Raw genomic sequence first — 17192 nt, forward strand, 5'->3', positions numbered from 1 at the left:
GACAGAGCAGGTAGGGTTCATTCTCAAAGACTTAGTTTAAAATTTGGGTATTTTACCCTGCCAGATAGCTCGGTTGGTTAGAGCACTGTCCTGATGTGCAAAGGTTGGGGTTTGATCCCCGGTCAGAGCACATACAGAAACAGATCGAGGTTTTCTCTTCTCCTCTCTCTTAAAAAAAAAAAAAAAAAAAAAAAAAAGATGTTTTGTTTGTAGGTCTTTTGGCATTTTAATTTTTTTAAATATTGCATTAAAATATTATTTATCCTGGTTACTGAGTTTACTTGGTGCTCATCTAAGTTTTGTGCCTGAGGTGAGTCTCGCTCACCTCACTCTAGTCCCAGCCCTGGTTGTCAGGTAGGAGTGGGGAGGAAGAGTCCAGTTACTGGGTCTGGAAAGCTCACCGTCAACAGAATCGGCAGTAGGGAGACAGTAGGAGATACTGAGCAAGGCAGTCTGAGATTACAAGTGTTTTAGGAATATTCACCTGGCCCCAGTGTGGACTGGTGGTGAGGGAAGTCTGGAAGCAAGATGCTGGAATTTGTTTACCAGGATCATGTGTTTCCAGTTTAGCAGCTAAAAAAGGAGAGAACTGAAGGTATTAGGAAGAGGCTTTTTTTTTTTTCCAAGATAGATGTGTCTCAAATACATCTGGTGGTGGAAGTAAAGGGGCCCATTTAATGGAACGCTCTCACTTACGGAGTGCCTATTGTATACTAGAGCAGGGGTTGGCAAACTTTTACTAGAAATGGCCAGACAATAAACATTTAGGCTTTGTGGACCAATCTTGGTCCCAGCTACTCAGTGCTGCCATTTGTTGTGTGAAAGCAGCTATAGATGTACAGTGGTACCTTGAGATACGAGTTTAATTCGTTCTGTAACCGAGCTCGTCAGTCAACTCGTATTATCAAAAAATTTCTCCCATTTAAAATAACTGAAATAGATTTAATCCATTCCAGCCCTGTGAAACATCCCCAAACCATCCTAAATTATGAAAAAAGACGTTTTTAATTAAGAAACACACACATATATGTATACTTTACCAATGCACAGCAAAATATATAAAAGAAAAGTGTTATTTCGTACTGTATTCTTACCTTGGAGAGAGACGAGTGTGGCTAATGGAGGTGAATAGCGGAGGTGGGAGGGAGGGAGGGAGGGATGCAGGCACTGTAGACACGTAAACTAAAACTGCACTTTCTTTACTTAAAATGAAACCACAAAACCTTAATTGTAAAAAAATGCACTTTCTTAACTTTAAACTTAACCTAAGCTTAACATTACGTATTTTTCATTTAATCACCACCTGTTTTTGCCTTTTTGGCTGTACTTTTGTCACTTTCACTTGCAGGACTTTTGAATAAAAATCTATCCAAAGAGGTTTGCTTTTGCCTGCCTTTTAAAATGTAAGACTATACTTTCAGGGATCATTTCTATAGTTTGTTAAAATGTTACGGAAATGTGACAAACAAGTGTCATTAAAAAGTGCTGAAGCATAATCAGTTGAAACTTTTTCTGGGTGTTTCTTTTCAATGAAACTTGAAAGCTTCTCCCACATTGCCAGCATGTCTTTAATTTCACTTGTAGAAATCACTTTTTCTGACTCTACCTCCTCCTCTCTACTAATCCCTTGCAGAAGCTCCGTATGTTGCATCATCTGTAGCTTCTTCAATTCCTCAGTTGAGAGTTCCTCCTCATGTTCCTCGACGAGCTCGTTTACTTCACCCTCATCTACCTCCAGACCCATCGACTTTCTTAGGGACACAATCTCCTCCAACGCTTCTACCTCAGTCTCGGTCTCTGGTTCGAATCCTTTGAAGTCCCTGTCTGCAACAACATCAGGCCATAACTTTTCCCATGACGAGTTCAAGGTTCTTCTTGTAACCTCTTGCCATGCCAACTCAATAATGCGTAAACATTGATGTTGTAGTGATCTTTCCAAAACTCTCGAAGGGTTAGATTTGTATTCTCAGTCACCTCAAAGCAGCGGCGGAACAAGTGCTTTGTGTATAAAGCTTTTTAAAGTTGGAAATGACCTGCTGATTCATAGGTTGCAAGATTGAAGTGTTGGGTAGGAGGTAGAGGACTTTCACGAATTTGAACTCATTGAGAATGTCTTCTTCAAGACCAGGTGGGTGGGCTGGAGTATTTTCAAGGATTAGTAATGCTTTCATTGGGAGTTTATTTTCTTGAAGATATTTCTTCACTGCAGGACCAAAGGCGAGATTTACCCATTCAATAAAAAACTGCCGCGTAACCCATGCCCTAGCATTGGTGCACCACATAACCTGCAGTTTTTCTTTAAGAATCTTGTGAGTCTTAGAGGCTCAAGGATTTTTGGAATGATACACTAGCAGTGGCTTTACTTTACAGTCACTGCTAGCATCTGCACACAGTGCAAGGGTCAGATGGTCCTTCATGGGTTTATGGCCTGGCAGCTTCTTCTCCTTTACGGTGATGAAAGTCCTCCGGGGCATTTTTTCCCAAAACATCCTGTTTCATCACAGTTGAACACTTGTTGGGGGATGTAGCCTTCCTTTGCGATAAGCGCAGCAAAACGTGCGATGTACTACTCAGCTGCCTTAACGTTAGCACTCGCAGCTTCACCATGCCTCACCAACGAGATGTCAGATCTCTTCTTGAAAATTTCAAACCAGCCATGACTTGCCTTAAATGTATCTTCTGCCTCTTTTGAGGTTGATGGTTCTTTCAAGTTGCCATGAATAATATGTGCCTTTTCAGATATTACAGTCTCTGTCACTGTATCTCCTGCCAGCTCTTCCTCTTTCACCCACACCAGCAGAAGCTTCTCCATTTCTTCATGGATATTTGTCCTTAATTGGGACAGAACTGTAGTTCCTTTCACTGGATCTGTGCTTTGGATGACATCCTTTTGTTTAATGGTACAAATTGTAGATGTATTGTGGTTGTACAGCCTTGCCAGTTCAATCACTCATACACAACACTCATGTTTTTCTATTATTTCTTGCTTTACTTCTATCAACATCACTCTCTTCTTCTTCTCACCACTGTCCTTTACACTCATTTTCTTTGGCCCCAAGATAGCACACAAAAAAAGTTAGTTAAAAAATGCAAAAATGATGCAAGAACGAGTGCAGTGCACGAGATTCGACTTGATTCTGTGGGTAACACGTGAGAAAGAAGGAGATGCTGGTGTTGTGCTGCCGATACTGGACGATTGCGCCAAAGCGCCAACTAGCAGCAGCTTCCTGAATCACGACTCGTATCTCGGAATTTCGCTAGGATCTTGAACAAAAATACGGACCGAGTCGCAGCTCGTATCTTAAAAAATTCATGTTGGTCTGCTTCTATCTCAAGGTACCACTGTATGTACATGAGTGGATATGGCCATGTTCCAATAAAACTTTATTTACAAAAACAGGCATTGGGTCTGATTTGACCTGTAGTGGTTGTAGTTTACTGGCCCCTGCTGTAAGGCATTGTCATCTTCATGGTCAAGGCCATGTAGCCAGGAGTTTAGTAAGTGAAGAGAAAGCAAAGAGGGAATGCACCCACCATCCTAAGGCCTATGCTCAGAAGTGGCACACACCCCTACCAATCACATTCCATTGGAGACAAGTTAGACACATGCCTGCATCTTACCACCAGGGGGTCTGGGAATGTAGTCAAGCCTTGTGCCAGGGAAGAAGGAGAGATTTCAGTGGTCCACGAACAGTGTTTATCACAGATTCCTTTAGGGGCAGTTTCAGAACCTTTATGAAAGGTATGCTCACACTAAAAAAAAAAAAAAAAAAATTTCCCCTTAAATTTTGATGACTCTTTCAATATGGATGAATCTATTTGGGGTAGAAAACGCCAAGTGTAGCCTGACCAGGCGGTGGCGCAGTGGCTAGAGCAGGGGTTGGGAACCTATGGCTTGCGAGCCAGATGTGGCTCTTCTGATGGCTGCATCTGGCTCGCAGACAAATCTTTAATAAAAAAAAAAAGTTAAAATATAAAACATTCTCATTACAATCCATTCATTTCCTACTGTTCACGTTCATGGTTGTGGGTGGCTGGAGCTGATCACAGCTGTCCTCTGGGACAATACCAAATTTTTATTGGATAATACGTAAGGTACATTGTATGGCTCTCACGGAATTACATTTTAAAATATGTGGCGTTTATGGCTTGCTCAGCCAAAAAGGTTCTCGACCCCTGGGCTAGAGCATCAGACTGGGACGTGGAGGACCCAGGTTCGAGACCCCAAGGTCGCCAGCTTGAGCCCGGGCTCATCTGGTTTGAGCAAGGCTCACCAGCTTGAGTCCAAGGTCGCTGGCTTGAGCAAGGAGTCACTTGCTCTGCTGGAGCACCCCAGTCAAGGCATATGTGAGAAAGCAATCAATGAACAACTAAGATGCCACAACGAAGAATTGATGCTTCTCATCTCTCTCCCTTCCTGTCTGTCCCCATCTGTCCCTCTCTCTCTCTCTCACACACACACAAAAAAAAGAAAAAAAAGAAAACACCAAGTGTAGAAGGAATGATAGAATTAGGAAATTACTATTTCCCAACCACTAATGTAATAAATAATTGGGGTAAAGATCATCGATGGATAGCACCAACTGAGTTTGTTGAGGAGTAAGATGCGGTCTCAAAATCTCTCTCCATAGAGTGCTTGTTAATTACAAAGGGAAAAGGTGCCTTTACAATGGAAAGATGTAGCAATCACAACCTTGATCAAGTGATCAAACTTAGTATCACCAAAAATGGGACATGTATGCTCCTTGACTGAAAAGTACACCACATCACCTCTGTGACAGGCTTTCCAGCCTAAATCTAATCATTAGGAAACTATCAGAAAAATCCAAATCTTTGTAGGGTGTTCTACATGACAGTTGGCCTTGCACCTTCATAAATGCCAAATGTCAGGCAGATTTTCCTACATTAAAGGATGCTAAATAAGACATGATAACCAAATGCAAGACACGATCTTGGCTATATCCTGAATTGAAAAAAAGAAAAAAGCTATAAATGTAATTTTCATCAATTTCATTTTGACAATTGGAGAAATCTGAATATGTCTTATATATTAACGCTTTGAGTAGCACGAATGTTCATGTACGTCCTCATGCCTCCTGACCATCCAGAATAAAAGTGTATTTTAAAAATGTGTGAGGTAACATTAAAAAAAAGGGAAATGTTCTTCTTGTTTCCATAAATTGGTTATCAAACAAACATGATTTTAAGTTAATAAAAATGTAACTGGAACTAATTTCATTTTTGAAAAAAAACAAAGACTCATTCCCAGGGTCAATGAGCATGAAAAAAACTATGCAAAGGCTTAAGTAATATAGCAATTGTTAAATTTCTTAGGTATGGCAATGGAATTGTAGTCAGATTGTAGGATAAATATCAATGTACAAAAATCAATTGTTTATAATAGCAATGAACAAACAAAATAAAATTAAGAAAAAAATTTCATAAAAAAATTACTTGGGATCGATTCCCGGCCAGGGCACACAGGAGAAGCGCCCATTTGCTTCTCCACCCCTCCGCCGCACTTTCCTCTCTGTCTCTCTCTTCCCCTCCCGCAGCCGAGGCTCCATTGGAGCAAAGATGGCCCGGGCGCTGGGGATGGCTCCTTGGCCTCTGCCCCAGGCGCTAGAGTGGCTCTGGTCGCAATATGGCGACGCCCAGGATGGGCAGAGCATCGCCCCCTGGTGGGCAGAGCGTCGCCCCTGGTGGGCGTACCGGGTGGATCCCGGTCGGGCGCATGTGGGAGTCTGTCTGACTGTCTCTCCCTGTTTCCAGCTTCAGAAAAATGAAAAAAAAAAAAAAAAAAAAAGAAAAAAAAAAAAATTACTTGGGAGTAAATTTAAGAAAGAGAGCTCAAGACTTGTTGTATACTGAAAACTATAAAACATTGAAAGAAATGAAAGAAATAGATGTCCCATGTTCATGGATCAGGAGATTTACTATTGTTATAATGACAATATTGCCAAAATTTATCTACAGAGTTGATGTAATCCCTATCAAAATCTCAGCTGTCTTTTTGAGGAAAGACTCTAAAATTCATATGGAAATGCAAGGCACTCAGAAGAGCCAAATTAATCTGGAAAAGGAAGAACAAAGTTGGAGGACTTATACTTCCTGGTTTCAAAACTTACTGCAAAGTTACAGTAATCAAGACAGTGTAGTAGCCTGACCTGTGGTGGCGCAGTGGATAAAGCATCGACCTGGAAATGCTGAGGTCACCGGTTCGAAACCCTGGGCTTGCCTGGTCAAGGCACATATGGGAGTTGATGCTTCTGGCTCCTCCCCCCCTTCTCTCTCTCTCTGTCTTTCTCTCCTCTCTCTCGGTCTCTCTCTCTCCTCTCTAAAAATGAATAAATAAAAAAAATGAAAAAGACTGGTACATTCTGCCTGACCTGTGGTGGCGTAGTGGATAAAGCATCGACCTGGAAATGCTGAGGTCGCCGGTTCAAAACCCTGGGCTTGCCTGGTCAAGGCACATATGGGAGTTGATGCTTCCTGCTCCTCCCCCCTTCTCTCTCTGTCTCTCTCCTCTCTCTCTCTCCCTCTCTCTCTCCTTTCTAAAAAATGAATAAATTAAAAAAATAAATTAAAAAAAAAGATTAAAAAAAATTAAAAAAAAAAAAAAAGACAGTGTAGTAATGGCATAAAGATGGATGTAGATCAGAGGACTACAATTGAGAGTCCGGAAATAAACCCTTACATTCATAATTAATTGATTTTGTCCTTAAAATATTTTTTTTTCCTGAAGTGAGAAGTAGGGAGGCAGAGAGACAAGATTCCCGCACGTGCCCAACTGGGATCCACTTGGCAAGCCCATTAGGGGGCGATGCTCTGCCCATCTGGGTTGTCGCTCTGTTGTGACCAGAGCCATTCTAGCACCTGAGGCAGAGGCCACAGAGCCATCCTCAGCGCCCGGGCCAACTTTGCTCCAATGGAGTCTTGGCTGCAGGAGGGGTAAGACAGAGAGAGAGAGAGAGAGAGAGAGAGAGAGAGAGAGAGAAAGGAGAGGGGGAAGAGTGAAAAAGCAGATGGGCGATTCTCCTGTGTGCCGTGTCTGGGAATTGAACCCAGGACATCTACATGCCAGGCTGAGGCTCTACTGTTAAACCAACCAACCAGGGCCAAAATATTTTTATTGCTTAGAAGAGAGACTGAAAATAAATTGATATCTATTGATATATCTTTCCATTTCTGGGACAGTACAGCTTTATATATACATTTTAATTGTGGTAAAATATACATAAAATGGACCATTTTAACCATTTAAATGTACAGTGCAGGGGCATTAAGTATATTTACACTGTTGTGCAATGATCACCACTATCCATCTCAAGAACTTTTTCATTATCTTATTTTGTTTTTTTCTTACCTTTTTTCCTTCTTTTTTTTTTTTTTTTTGTATTTTTCTGAAGCTGGAAACGGGGAGAGACAGTCAGACGGACTCCTGCATGCGCCCGACCGGGATCCACCCGGCATACCCACCAGGGGCAACGCTCTGCCCACCAGGGTGTAATGCTCTGCCCCTCCAGGGCGTCGCTCTGCCGCGACCAGAGCCACTCTAGCGCCTGGGGCAGAGGCCAAGGAGCCATCCCCAGCGCCCGGGCCATCTTTGCTCCAATGGAGCCCTGGCTGTGGGAGGGGAAGAGAGAGACAGAGAGGAAGGAGGGGGGTGGGTGGAGAAGCAAATGGGCGCTTCTCCTATGTGCCCTGGCCGGGAATTGAACCCGGGTCCCCCGCACGCCAGGCCGACGCTCTACCACTGAGCCAACCGGCCAGGGCCTCCTTCTTTTTTTTTAAAGTGAGAGGAGAGGTAGAGAGACAGACTCTCACATGTGCCCAGACTAGGATCCACCTGGCAATCCCGTCTGGGGCCAATGCTCTAACCAATTGAGCCACTGGCTGTGGAAGGGGAAGAGGGAGAGAAGTAAATGGTTGCTTCTCATGTGGGCCCTGATTGGGAATCGAACCTGGGAAATCCATGTGCTAGGCCAGTGCTCTATCCACTGAGCCACTGGCCAGGGTCAGTATTAGTTAAGTTTTCAATATGTTTTTGGCAAGCTAAAGTTTCTGGGAAGGTTTTCAAAAAGTACATCTAATATCCTCAAATATCTAAGTGGAAATATAAATAGGAAATGTCTCAAAACTTTGTAAATTCAGTATAAACACTGAAGTGACAAGAAAACAAAAATCAGGGACTGAAATAAACAGATGACACATCTTTTTCAAATATCACATTTAATGTTTTCACCACTGTACTTCAAATCTACATTGTACAAAGTGACCAGTCAGTGTGCCACAGTAATTGACCAACCTCTGAGATTGTACCTTTCACACCAGTGTCTTCTTGGGCTCTTTTGATACTAAACACGTTTCTCATTCAAGTGAATTGAAATGCTTCAGTTGGGTTGATTCTCAGGAGCCTCATAAAAAAAAAACAAACAAAGATATTGCACCATCTTTGTTTAGTAATTCAATGTTTGTTTCTTTCACAGCAAATAATTACTTCATTGAAGTTAAAACTTCCAAACATAACTTATTAATAGTCTTCAAATTCAGCTCAGATCACTCAAGATGAAAATACTCTGCTAAATACAGATAACTTACAATAACTTTAACAGTTAATTGTCCATAACACACACCAAGGATTTTTCCTAGACCAATTTTAAGACGATTCATTATTATTCCTCGTACAGGTGAAAAACGATCTTCAATGTTCTTGTCTTTTTATTTTTAATATAAAAGTTGGAAGGGACATTCAAGTTTCAAGTCTCCACATTGAACTTAAAAAAAAAAAATAGTCATCATCAGCATGTGGAGGTAAACAAGCCAAGTTGTATAACTCCAGGAGGTAGAGGCCTTCAATTTGTATTCATATATACATATGCACAGAAGAATTCAGTGTTCCAACAGAAAAAAGAATTTGTCAAAAAGTAATAAGTTATTTACTACTGTGACATTTCAAGACTCCCACAGCTTTGCCTAAGGACACAAACACATTTGACATAATTCCCTATGTGCCTTTTTTTTTTTTGTGGCTTTAATTTTTTTTTTAAATTTGTTTTTGTCTTTTATTTATTTATTTTTATTGTCCAGTGCAGGAAAAGTCTCACAAAATTTCACAGACCTAAGATGTGCAAGCTAGTTCTCTCTCTATACAGCAATGTTGGGATTCTTTTGAAATTAGCCCAGAAATGAATTATTTACACACATGAAAGATGCATGCTTGGGGGTTCTTGTATGTAAGAAAGAGCAGAAAAACTTCTAATAAAAATAGATTAAATATATATATATATATATATTTATACTGGGTAAGGAAAACAGAAGTTTAGTCTCTCCTAGTCACAAACTCATTCTCTCTACCCACAACGTTGGATTTCAGACAGCACACATCACCGTCACGGCTCTAATGAGAAGCTAATTATAGGGCTTGATCATTAGGTGGCATGCCCCTCCCCCAACCCCTCCCCCCACCCCGAGGTGCAGCCAGATCAGCTCATGTGGCTCCATGATTGGTCGCAGGCAAGGTTTCTAGATTCTTTCATTTTAGAAAACCCATAATTTTCAGGAATGGCTCAAATATCAAAATGGATGACTGTCCTGTGTGTGTGTGTGAACAATCTCACTTCATTTTAAAAAACAAAAACAAAACAAAAACACAAAACCCCAAACTCCCAAATTTGGTTCAATTCTCTTTTGTTCTGAGGTGAGCCATAACAGCTGCACTAAATTCATAAAACATGTGCAACTCTGGGTAAAATAGTTTTCTTCTAAAAGCACAACCACTTTACAAGATTAAAAGTCTAGTAACATTTCTAAATATTATTCATATCATACAAGTAGTGGTTGTTAATTTAAAACTTCATTAGTAAAATTACAGTACAAGCATGATTAACCTCCAGAATTGCAAACCCCAGACTCCAGTGGAAAGCTACATTACATCTTCAGTAGTACATTATCTTCCACCGTCACTCCCACACCAGAGGAGATGGGGGCATCTCAGATGGCTGGGCCACAGTGGAACTAGAGAAAAATGGAGACATGGTGAAAACAGCTGTAACACCACCAGGGCAAAGGGAATTCACTGCTGCCTGTTTTCCTCTCTATCTTTAAAAAAAATTGCAAAGTCCATTTGAAGATTTTTATTTCTGTTTCTTTTAATTCTCTAAATTTGCATTTGTTCCAAATTGTTTAAGGATTTGTATCTTTAGTGAGGCAATATGGTACAGCAGCTAGTATACCGCCTTGAAATCATGTCATTCACCGGTTGTGTGACACACAGCAAATTCCTTCACTTTCCTCTTCTGGATAGGGATAATGCTATTGTGCTGAATAATGAGAAAATGCGAGCTTTCCCCACTGCCTACTTCATAATACAAAGTAAACAGTAGCTATTATAAATAATAATGCTTATAATCAACCAGAAAAATAACCTTAAAGGATGCAGAATTATTCATTTAAAAGTAGCCTCTGAAGGCCCTGGCCGGTTAGCTCAGTGGTAGAGCGTCGGCCTGGCGTGCAGAAGTCCCGGGTTCGATTTCTGACCAGGGCACACAGGAGAAGCACCCATCTGCTTCTCCACCCCTCCCCCTCTCCTTCCTCTCTGTCTCTCTCTTCCCCTCCCACAGCGAGGCTCCATTGGAGCAAAGATGGCCCGGGCGCTGGGGATGGCTCCTTGGCCTCTGCCCCAGGTGCTGGAGTGGCTCTGGTCGCGACAGAGCAACCCTCCCCCCCCCCCGAGGGGCAGGGCATCGCCCCTGGTGGGCGTGCCAGGTGGATCCCGGTCAGGCACATGCGGGAGTCTGTCTGACTGTCTCTCCCCGTTTCCAGCTTCAGAAAAATACAAAAAAAGAAAAAAAAAGAAAAAAAAAGTAGCCTCTGAAAATACAGTAATTTTATGTGGGTACCTATTTTGAATGAGCTTCATAAAATTTACAGAGACAGAGAGAGAGTCAGAGAGTGGGATAGATAGGGACAGACAGGAACAGAGAGAGATGAGAAGCATCAATTACCAGTTTTTTGTTGCGACACCTTAGTTGTTCATTGATTGCTTTCTCATATGTGCCTTGACCGGGGGCCTTCAGCAGACCGAGTAACCCCTTGCACGAGCCAGCAGCTGGTGAGCTTTGCTCAAACCAGATGAGCCTGTGCTCAAGCTGGCGACCTCAGAGTCTTGAACCTGGGTCCTCCGCATCCCAGTCCAATGCTCTATCCACTGCGCCACCGCTGGTCAGGCTACATAAGCTTTCTTTGTCAAGTATTAATTGAGTAGTACAGTAGTGGATAATCACTGTGGATTTGTTGCCACAGATTTGTTTTATCAGTTATTTCATATGTCTAATGCTGTCAACTAATTTATAAACATGAGGGAGTATGTGTAACCACTGTTTCTCTGCGGCCCAGAATAATGAATAACTCACACCTGGAAAGGTATCAAAACATTTGATTCACTGGGTCACTGCCTCTTAGGGAAAAAAATTAAAGTAATTTTAAACCACAGAGAAGTAAAAATGCAACTTAAATCCTTTTTTCAACTGACATATCTATGGAATAAATGAAAGTCACCCCGATTTAAAAATTCTAAACAAAAAATCAACTTTGGTTCACTGAATTCAATCAACTTCAATACTATGTCAAGGTCAATTAAAACAGAAGTGAGGGAAAGGGAAAGAGAAGCAGGGAGAAGAGGGGAAGAGGAGAGGAAGAAAGGCAGGTGGGGGAAAAAGGAGGAAGAGTATGACTTCTCAGATCCAAATCTACCCTTCTGTGTCCTGCTCTGTGATACTGGAGCCAGACCCTGTTCACATTTCTCCTTCGCCACCTGGACTGATGTTAGTTATTAGTTAGCCTCTGTCGACAGAGGGCGCTGGAAAGGCGCTGCAGGGCCCTGGCATTAGGAAGCAGCTGCCCTTCCTAGTTCTGGTGTGCCTTTTTTTTTTAAATGTGAAAGGCCCTGCTTTGGTCCACCCAAACATCTGGCAAGTTTCTCTGCAACCTAGCAGTCCTTTTTGATGGACAAGTTCTGTACCCATTTTGGGAAATTTCTTCACCGCCCTCATAGGGTATGCCTCTGTGGCAGTCAAATCATCTTTGAAGAGGTCTAAATCTTACTAGTCTTGAGTGGAGGGGCCTTCTCTAACTTCTTAATTTCTTCTTTGTTCATTCTTTTTTTCTTCTTGTTACTAAATTTTACTGAGTGTGGTGTCTTTCTCAGGACTGGACTTTGACTGATACAAGGAATTAGGGAAAAAGAGACTGAGGAGGAAAGGACAAAGAGAATGAGGCTTGCTAGGTTTCAAAATAGGTTTAAAGCTCTTTGACCAATAAGCCTATTGGACACATCAGCAGTCAATCTATAAAAATAATTTTCTTGCTTGCACTTGTTATGAAGGTGGTGGGAATGGGAGTAGGAACCCAGATGACCATGTCTAACTCCAGGACAGTGGCTGCCACACTCTTGCTGCAGGAGGATCCCCATGCACTTGACCAGGCAGCACGATGGTCAGTCATCTGGGGAAAAACTGCCAAAGCCACTACAGCAAATTGGCATCAGTGTAAAAATTCATGCTTACATTTTAATGTTTTTGTCTAAAGCCAAAGTTCATAACAGAAACTTTCTGTTGGATCTTTTATGTATGTTACCTCATCTAAATAAAAACAGAAGTATGCTGAATAACAAAATCACAATGGTATCTTTTTAATTCGAACAAGATAGTTAGAATTATATACATATAGTTACCTAATAAAGCTCTTAAAAGCAGCAGACTGAGGGTTGATGCAGAGAGGCACTCTGTTTCCTTTCTGCTGTTCCAGAATGAACTGGTGAATAATTTCTGTGGAGAAAACAGACATTACAAAAGGCATTCCAATCTGCAGGTCTGGGAGCAGTGGGTTCTCAGCTAACTCCAGCCGCATGGGAGCGTTTCCTATTGGTTTAGTTAAATCAGACACATGTCACCTATCAGGCATAATTTCAGAAGAACTTTCCTGAAACCAAATGACAGATGCTGCTAAACATAAGGAAAAACCCCCAAAGTGGCACTACACAGGGCGGGAATCCTATCACTGGGAGGAGTAAAATGGTCGATTTGAGAGTGACTCCACAGGGTTTGGCATTATGAGTCAACTCTTCTAAATTGCTGATGATGACCATCATTTTGAAAATCAGTTTAAAAACCTTGATGTTAAGGTAGACAGTTTTGGGCTGCTTACTTTGGGGACTACTTTCTCTCCTAAAATCCCCTGAAGCAGACACTAAGATCATTAAGAATTCTGGATGTCACACACTCCTACCCCATCCCAATTCCTGATTGTGTCGGGAAATTTTACAAGTTGACCAGCAGAAACGCCCTCCTCTTGTCATCACTGATGGAATGATTCCCTCATTGGACGTTTACCTTTTTAAAAAACTTCTGCATGTTATGCAAAAAAGAAGTCCAACAGGGTTCATTCAATGAAATAAATTACACTGAGTGAATACATATGAAATAGACAGAGTCATACTCATTAAATAAGTTGGCTTTGAAAGCAAGAACAAGATATTCATTCCTCTGCCTGACCTTTCCCTGGAGGTAATACTAAACCAGCACTTTTACGACACAGCTTCCTTGGCATATATGCCCTGAACAAAAGAGAGATACCCAAGATTGTAAAAGAAATCTGCGAAGGAGCTTGGTCACCATCCAAATCTCAGCTTTTCAGAGCCATCTAATGAAAACTGTTACCAGTGATCCTATCAGACTGACCAAAAAAGATACTCACCTTTAACCTGTCGAACAGAACTGAGGTTCTTCTCAAAAGTGTCATCAAATTTGGGGTTGGTGACAGGTTCAAAGTCACTGGTGTAAACTCTTCCAGTAGAGGTGGAAAAGCAACATTTACACATACATGTGTGATACCGCAGTCGCCCTTCATCTAGGTAGGGGTGGGCTAAGGCATCCTTAGCGGATATTCTTTTGGACTGAAATCAAATTTAGAGACCAGCACATCAACACTACAGATAAATACAACTGTCCACACAGGCTCTTTCCACAGTAACTGCTTATACAATACTTTACGGCACATCCTGTGTAAAGAGGGACAATTGAATTCAGAGGTGGGTAATGCAACAGTCAAGGAAGTATGAAGCGACTTTTTGCTAAGATCCTGAAAAGTTTCTACTGTGGAATAAATGTATGCAGGGTCAAAAATTACAAATATCATGACATTTAAATATGTAATGCTCTGAAGGGAACAAATTTACATTTTAAATAACAGTTTTATTTTCTAAACATGTCTCAGCATTTAGAAGAAATGCGATCATGGTGGAAATTTTACAAAGCTGCTTGAAACTTTTCTTCTCTTAGCATACCCACTCAGTGTAGGGTATCTGAAAGCCGTTGGGAGTTAGGCAGCAGGTAATGGTCTGAATGCTATGTTTTAATATTCTGCTCAGTCTGAGTAGCAGCAGCCTGTGGTTTTCTGACATTTCAGATCATAATACTTCATATACCAGTTTCAGGTTGATAAACCATGCATGTTTAAACTCATATCGCCACAAAAAAAGAAAAAGAAAAAAATCCCTTCTTTTCACTCAGTAGACATGTATTACTATGAAAAAGTGAATTTTAAAGGATTTAAGGATGGACTCAATAGCAGAGAGTAGAACAAAAACACCTCTGCCCTGCTTTCAATATGATCAAGCACTTCACATAACCTGATAAAAAATCCATTTTGCACTCAAACCAAAAACAAACAAACAACCTGTCCACCAAAAAAATAAACAAAAAATTCAGATCATCCTGACTGGTTCTGATTCCCCCCAAGATAAAATGTTAACTATTTCCCATAAACCTGGATTCCCGAAAAACATTTTTATCTCTGATTTTTTGCTGTGCTGATGTTAAAAGGCATGTCATGACCTTTCAGGATACGATAATCACAAAGGAAAGCTGCTATCACCACAAACAGACAAATGTAAACTTGACCACCTTGGTTTTGTTCCTGTTGTTTTGTATTTGGTGACCCAGCTGAAGTCTGATTCATTGCTGCTCTTAGCAAGCAAACTTTCCCTTTTTATTTTCTAAGTTGAATCCAGCTATTCCTGGAGGTTACACTGGGATAAAGATCTACTGTCAAAACCGAAAAAAACTAGCCGCTGACTAGTGCACCTTGCCCGGGACTGGGGCCTTCCTTCATTCTCAGTGTCTCTGGCCAGTTTCACGTGAGATTGAGCTCTTTGGCTTTTACTCACTAAATCTGGTTCTTGGCCAAGTCTATTTCTGTTACAATTCAACATGGTGATTGAATCTAGGTTTTATTTTATCATCTGACGATTAAGTCATTTCTGTCACAGGTGGCAGATGTCAGAAATTGGGTCCCTGTGAGCTGCCTCCAGCAGCTGGAATCTGGCTTCCCTGTTGGGTTTTTTTATGTGACTGAGGATTCTGGTATTTCCTGAAATGTGAGAATGCTGGGTTGAAAAGATTTTAGTGTTTTCCCAACTATTGATAGCACACCTATTTGTACGATCTTTGTGCGCTTATATGAGGTCTTCTAAAGTATCTTACTAAGAGAAGCTTTTGAACAAAAAGTAAATCAAATCCCCAGCATGCAAAATCAACTTTCTTTCTTTTTTTCTTTTTGACAGGGACAGAGAGACAATCAGAGAGAGGGACAGAGAGGGAAAGACAGGAAAGGAGAGAGATGAGAAGCATCAATTCTTCATTGCGGCATCTTAGTTGTTCAATGATTGCTTTCTCTTATGTGCCTTGACCAAGGGGCTACAGCAGAGCAAGTGACTCCTTGCTCAAGCCAGCGACCTTTGGGCTCAAGCCAGTGACCTCGGGGTTTTGAACCTGGGTCCTCTGTGTCCCAGTCTGACGCTCTATACACTGTGCCACCGTCTGGTCAGGCAAGAGAAGCATCAATTCTTTGTTGCAGCACCTTAGTTGTTCATTGATTGCTTTCTCATATGTGCCTTGACCAGAGGGTTAGAGCAGAGTGAGAGACCCTTTGCTCAAGCCAGCAACCTTGGACTTCAAGCCAGCTACCTCTGGGATCAAGCTAGCGACCATGGGTCATGTCTATGATCCCACACTCAAGCCAGTGAGCCTGTGCGACCTCGGGGTTTCGAACCTGGGTCCTCTGTGTCCCAGTCCGACGTTCTATCCACTGCGCCACCACCTGGTCAGGCGCAACAGTCAACTTTCATTTCTTAAACAAATTTAAGTCTCTTAGGACTTTTGAAACAATGTTACAGAAAGAATGCTATCATTTTGAAAAGGGTATGAATACCCAAAAGGATAAACTGTCCTGCTCAGTTGAGAAAAAAATCACAATTAGGTTTTCAGTCATGGTGTTCTTTTTTTTTTTTTTTCATTTTCCCGAAGCTGGAAACAGGGAGGCAGTCAGACAGACTCCCGAATGTGCCAGACCGGGATCCACCCAGCATACCCACCAGGGGGCGATGCTCTGCCCCTCTGGGGCGTCGCTCTGTTGCATCCAGAGCCATTTTAGCGCCTGAGGCAGAGGCCACAGAGCCATCCTCAGCGCCCGAGCCATCTTTGCTCCAATGGAGCCTTGGCTGCGGGAGGGGAAGAGAGAGACAGAGAGGAAGGAGAGGGGGAGGGGTGGAGAAGCAGATGGGCACTTCTCCTGTGTGCCCTGGCTGGGAATCGAACCTGGGACTCCCGCACGCCAGGCCGACGCTCTACCGCTGAGCCAACCAGCCAGGGCCAGTCATCGCGTTCTTTTGAAGTACCTGATGGTGCTTAAGTATGTCCTAGGTATCTTAATTATACTATATATCTTGTTTCTTCAAATGATCAACATTTGTAATAGATACAGTCACCTGTTTCTAAAAATAGATTTTGCTGTTTTATCAAAATTGGCTCTTCTAGTTTTAAATAAGAGTTGATAGTATTTTCCATTTTATAAATATAGAATGTTTCTAAGTAAACAAATTGATATTCTTTGTATACTTCTGAAGGGAGTTAGTAAAATTTTCTTTTCTAAATGCATTCATTTCTGAGTCTTCTTTGACAACAGTTATTGGCAGAGATGTGAATAATAAATATCCTTTGGCTGAATAAACAAAGAGCTGAATTTTGTCCTGGAAGAGTCAAGTCCAAAAATGGCATTTGGAAAAGCTACCAGCCCAACAACTTTATGCAAGATAATGGGCAGATTCTTTCAAATAATATTAATTTTTTTTCTCC

The 17192-nt window shown here is 41.6% G+C and overlaps 1 protein-coding gene and 1 pseudogene across 2 annotated transcripts in view; one reads left to right on the forward strand and one right to left on the reverse strand.

Moving 5' to 3' along the window:
* The first annotated feature begins 1405 nt into the window (after window positions 1-1405).
* LOC136327789 (small nucleolar RNA U3) lies at window positions 1406-1510 on the forward strand (annotated as a pseudogene).
* A 6711-nt stretch (window positions 1511-8221) lies between these two features.
* NLK (nemo like kinase) overlaps window positions 8222-17192 on the reverse strand; it is a 164723-nt gene continuing 155752 nt past the window's right edge. The window contains exons 9-12 of one of the 2 annotated variants that reach the window (XR_010729520.1): window positions 13756-13954; window positions 12734-12827; window positions 9891-10017; window positions 8222-8417 (exon numbers count right to left, since the gene is read on the reverse strand). Coding sequence is in view for 1 of the 2 variants with exons in the window: in XM_066263267.1 (XP_066119364.1) it covers window positions 9963-10017; window positions 12734-12827; window positions 13756-13954 (348 nt within the window). In the remaining variant the exon portion in view is untranslated. Of the gene's footprint in view, window positions 8418-8450; window positions 10018-12733; window positions 12828-13755; window positions 13955-17192 lie in introns of those variants that run through there. The other variant, XM_066263267.1, reaches the window with a different exon arrangement.

Source organism: Saccopteryx bilineata, chromosome 2 (assembly GCF_036850765.1).
Source record: "Saccopteryx bilineata isolate mSacBil1 chromosome 2, mSacBil1_pri_phased_curated, whole genome shotgun sequence".
NCBI lineage: Eukaryota > Metazoa > Chordata > Mammalia > Chiroptera > Emballonuridae > Saccopteryx > Saccopteryx bilineata.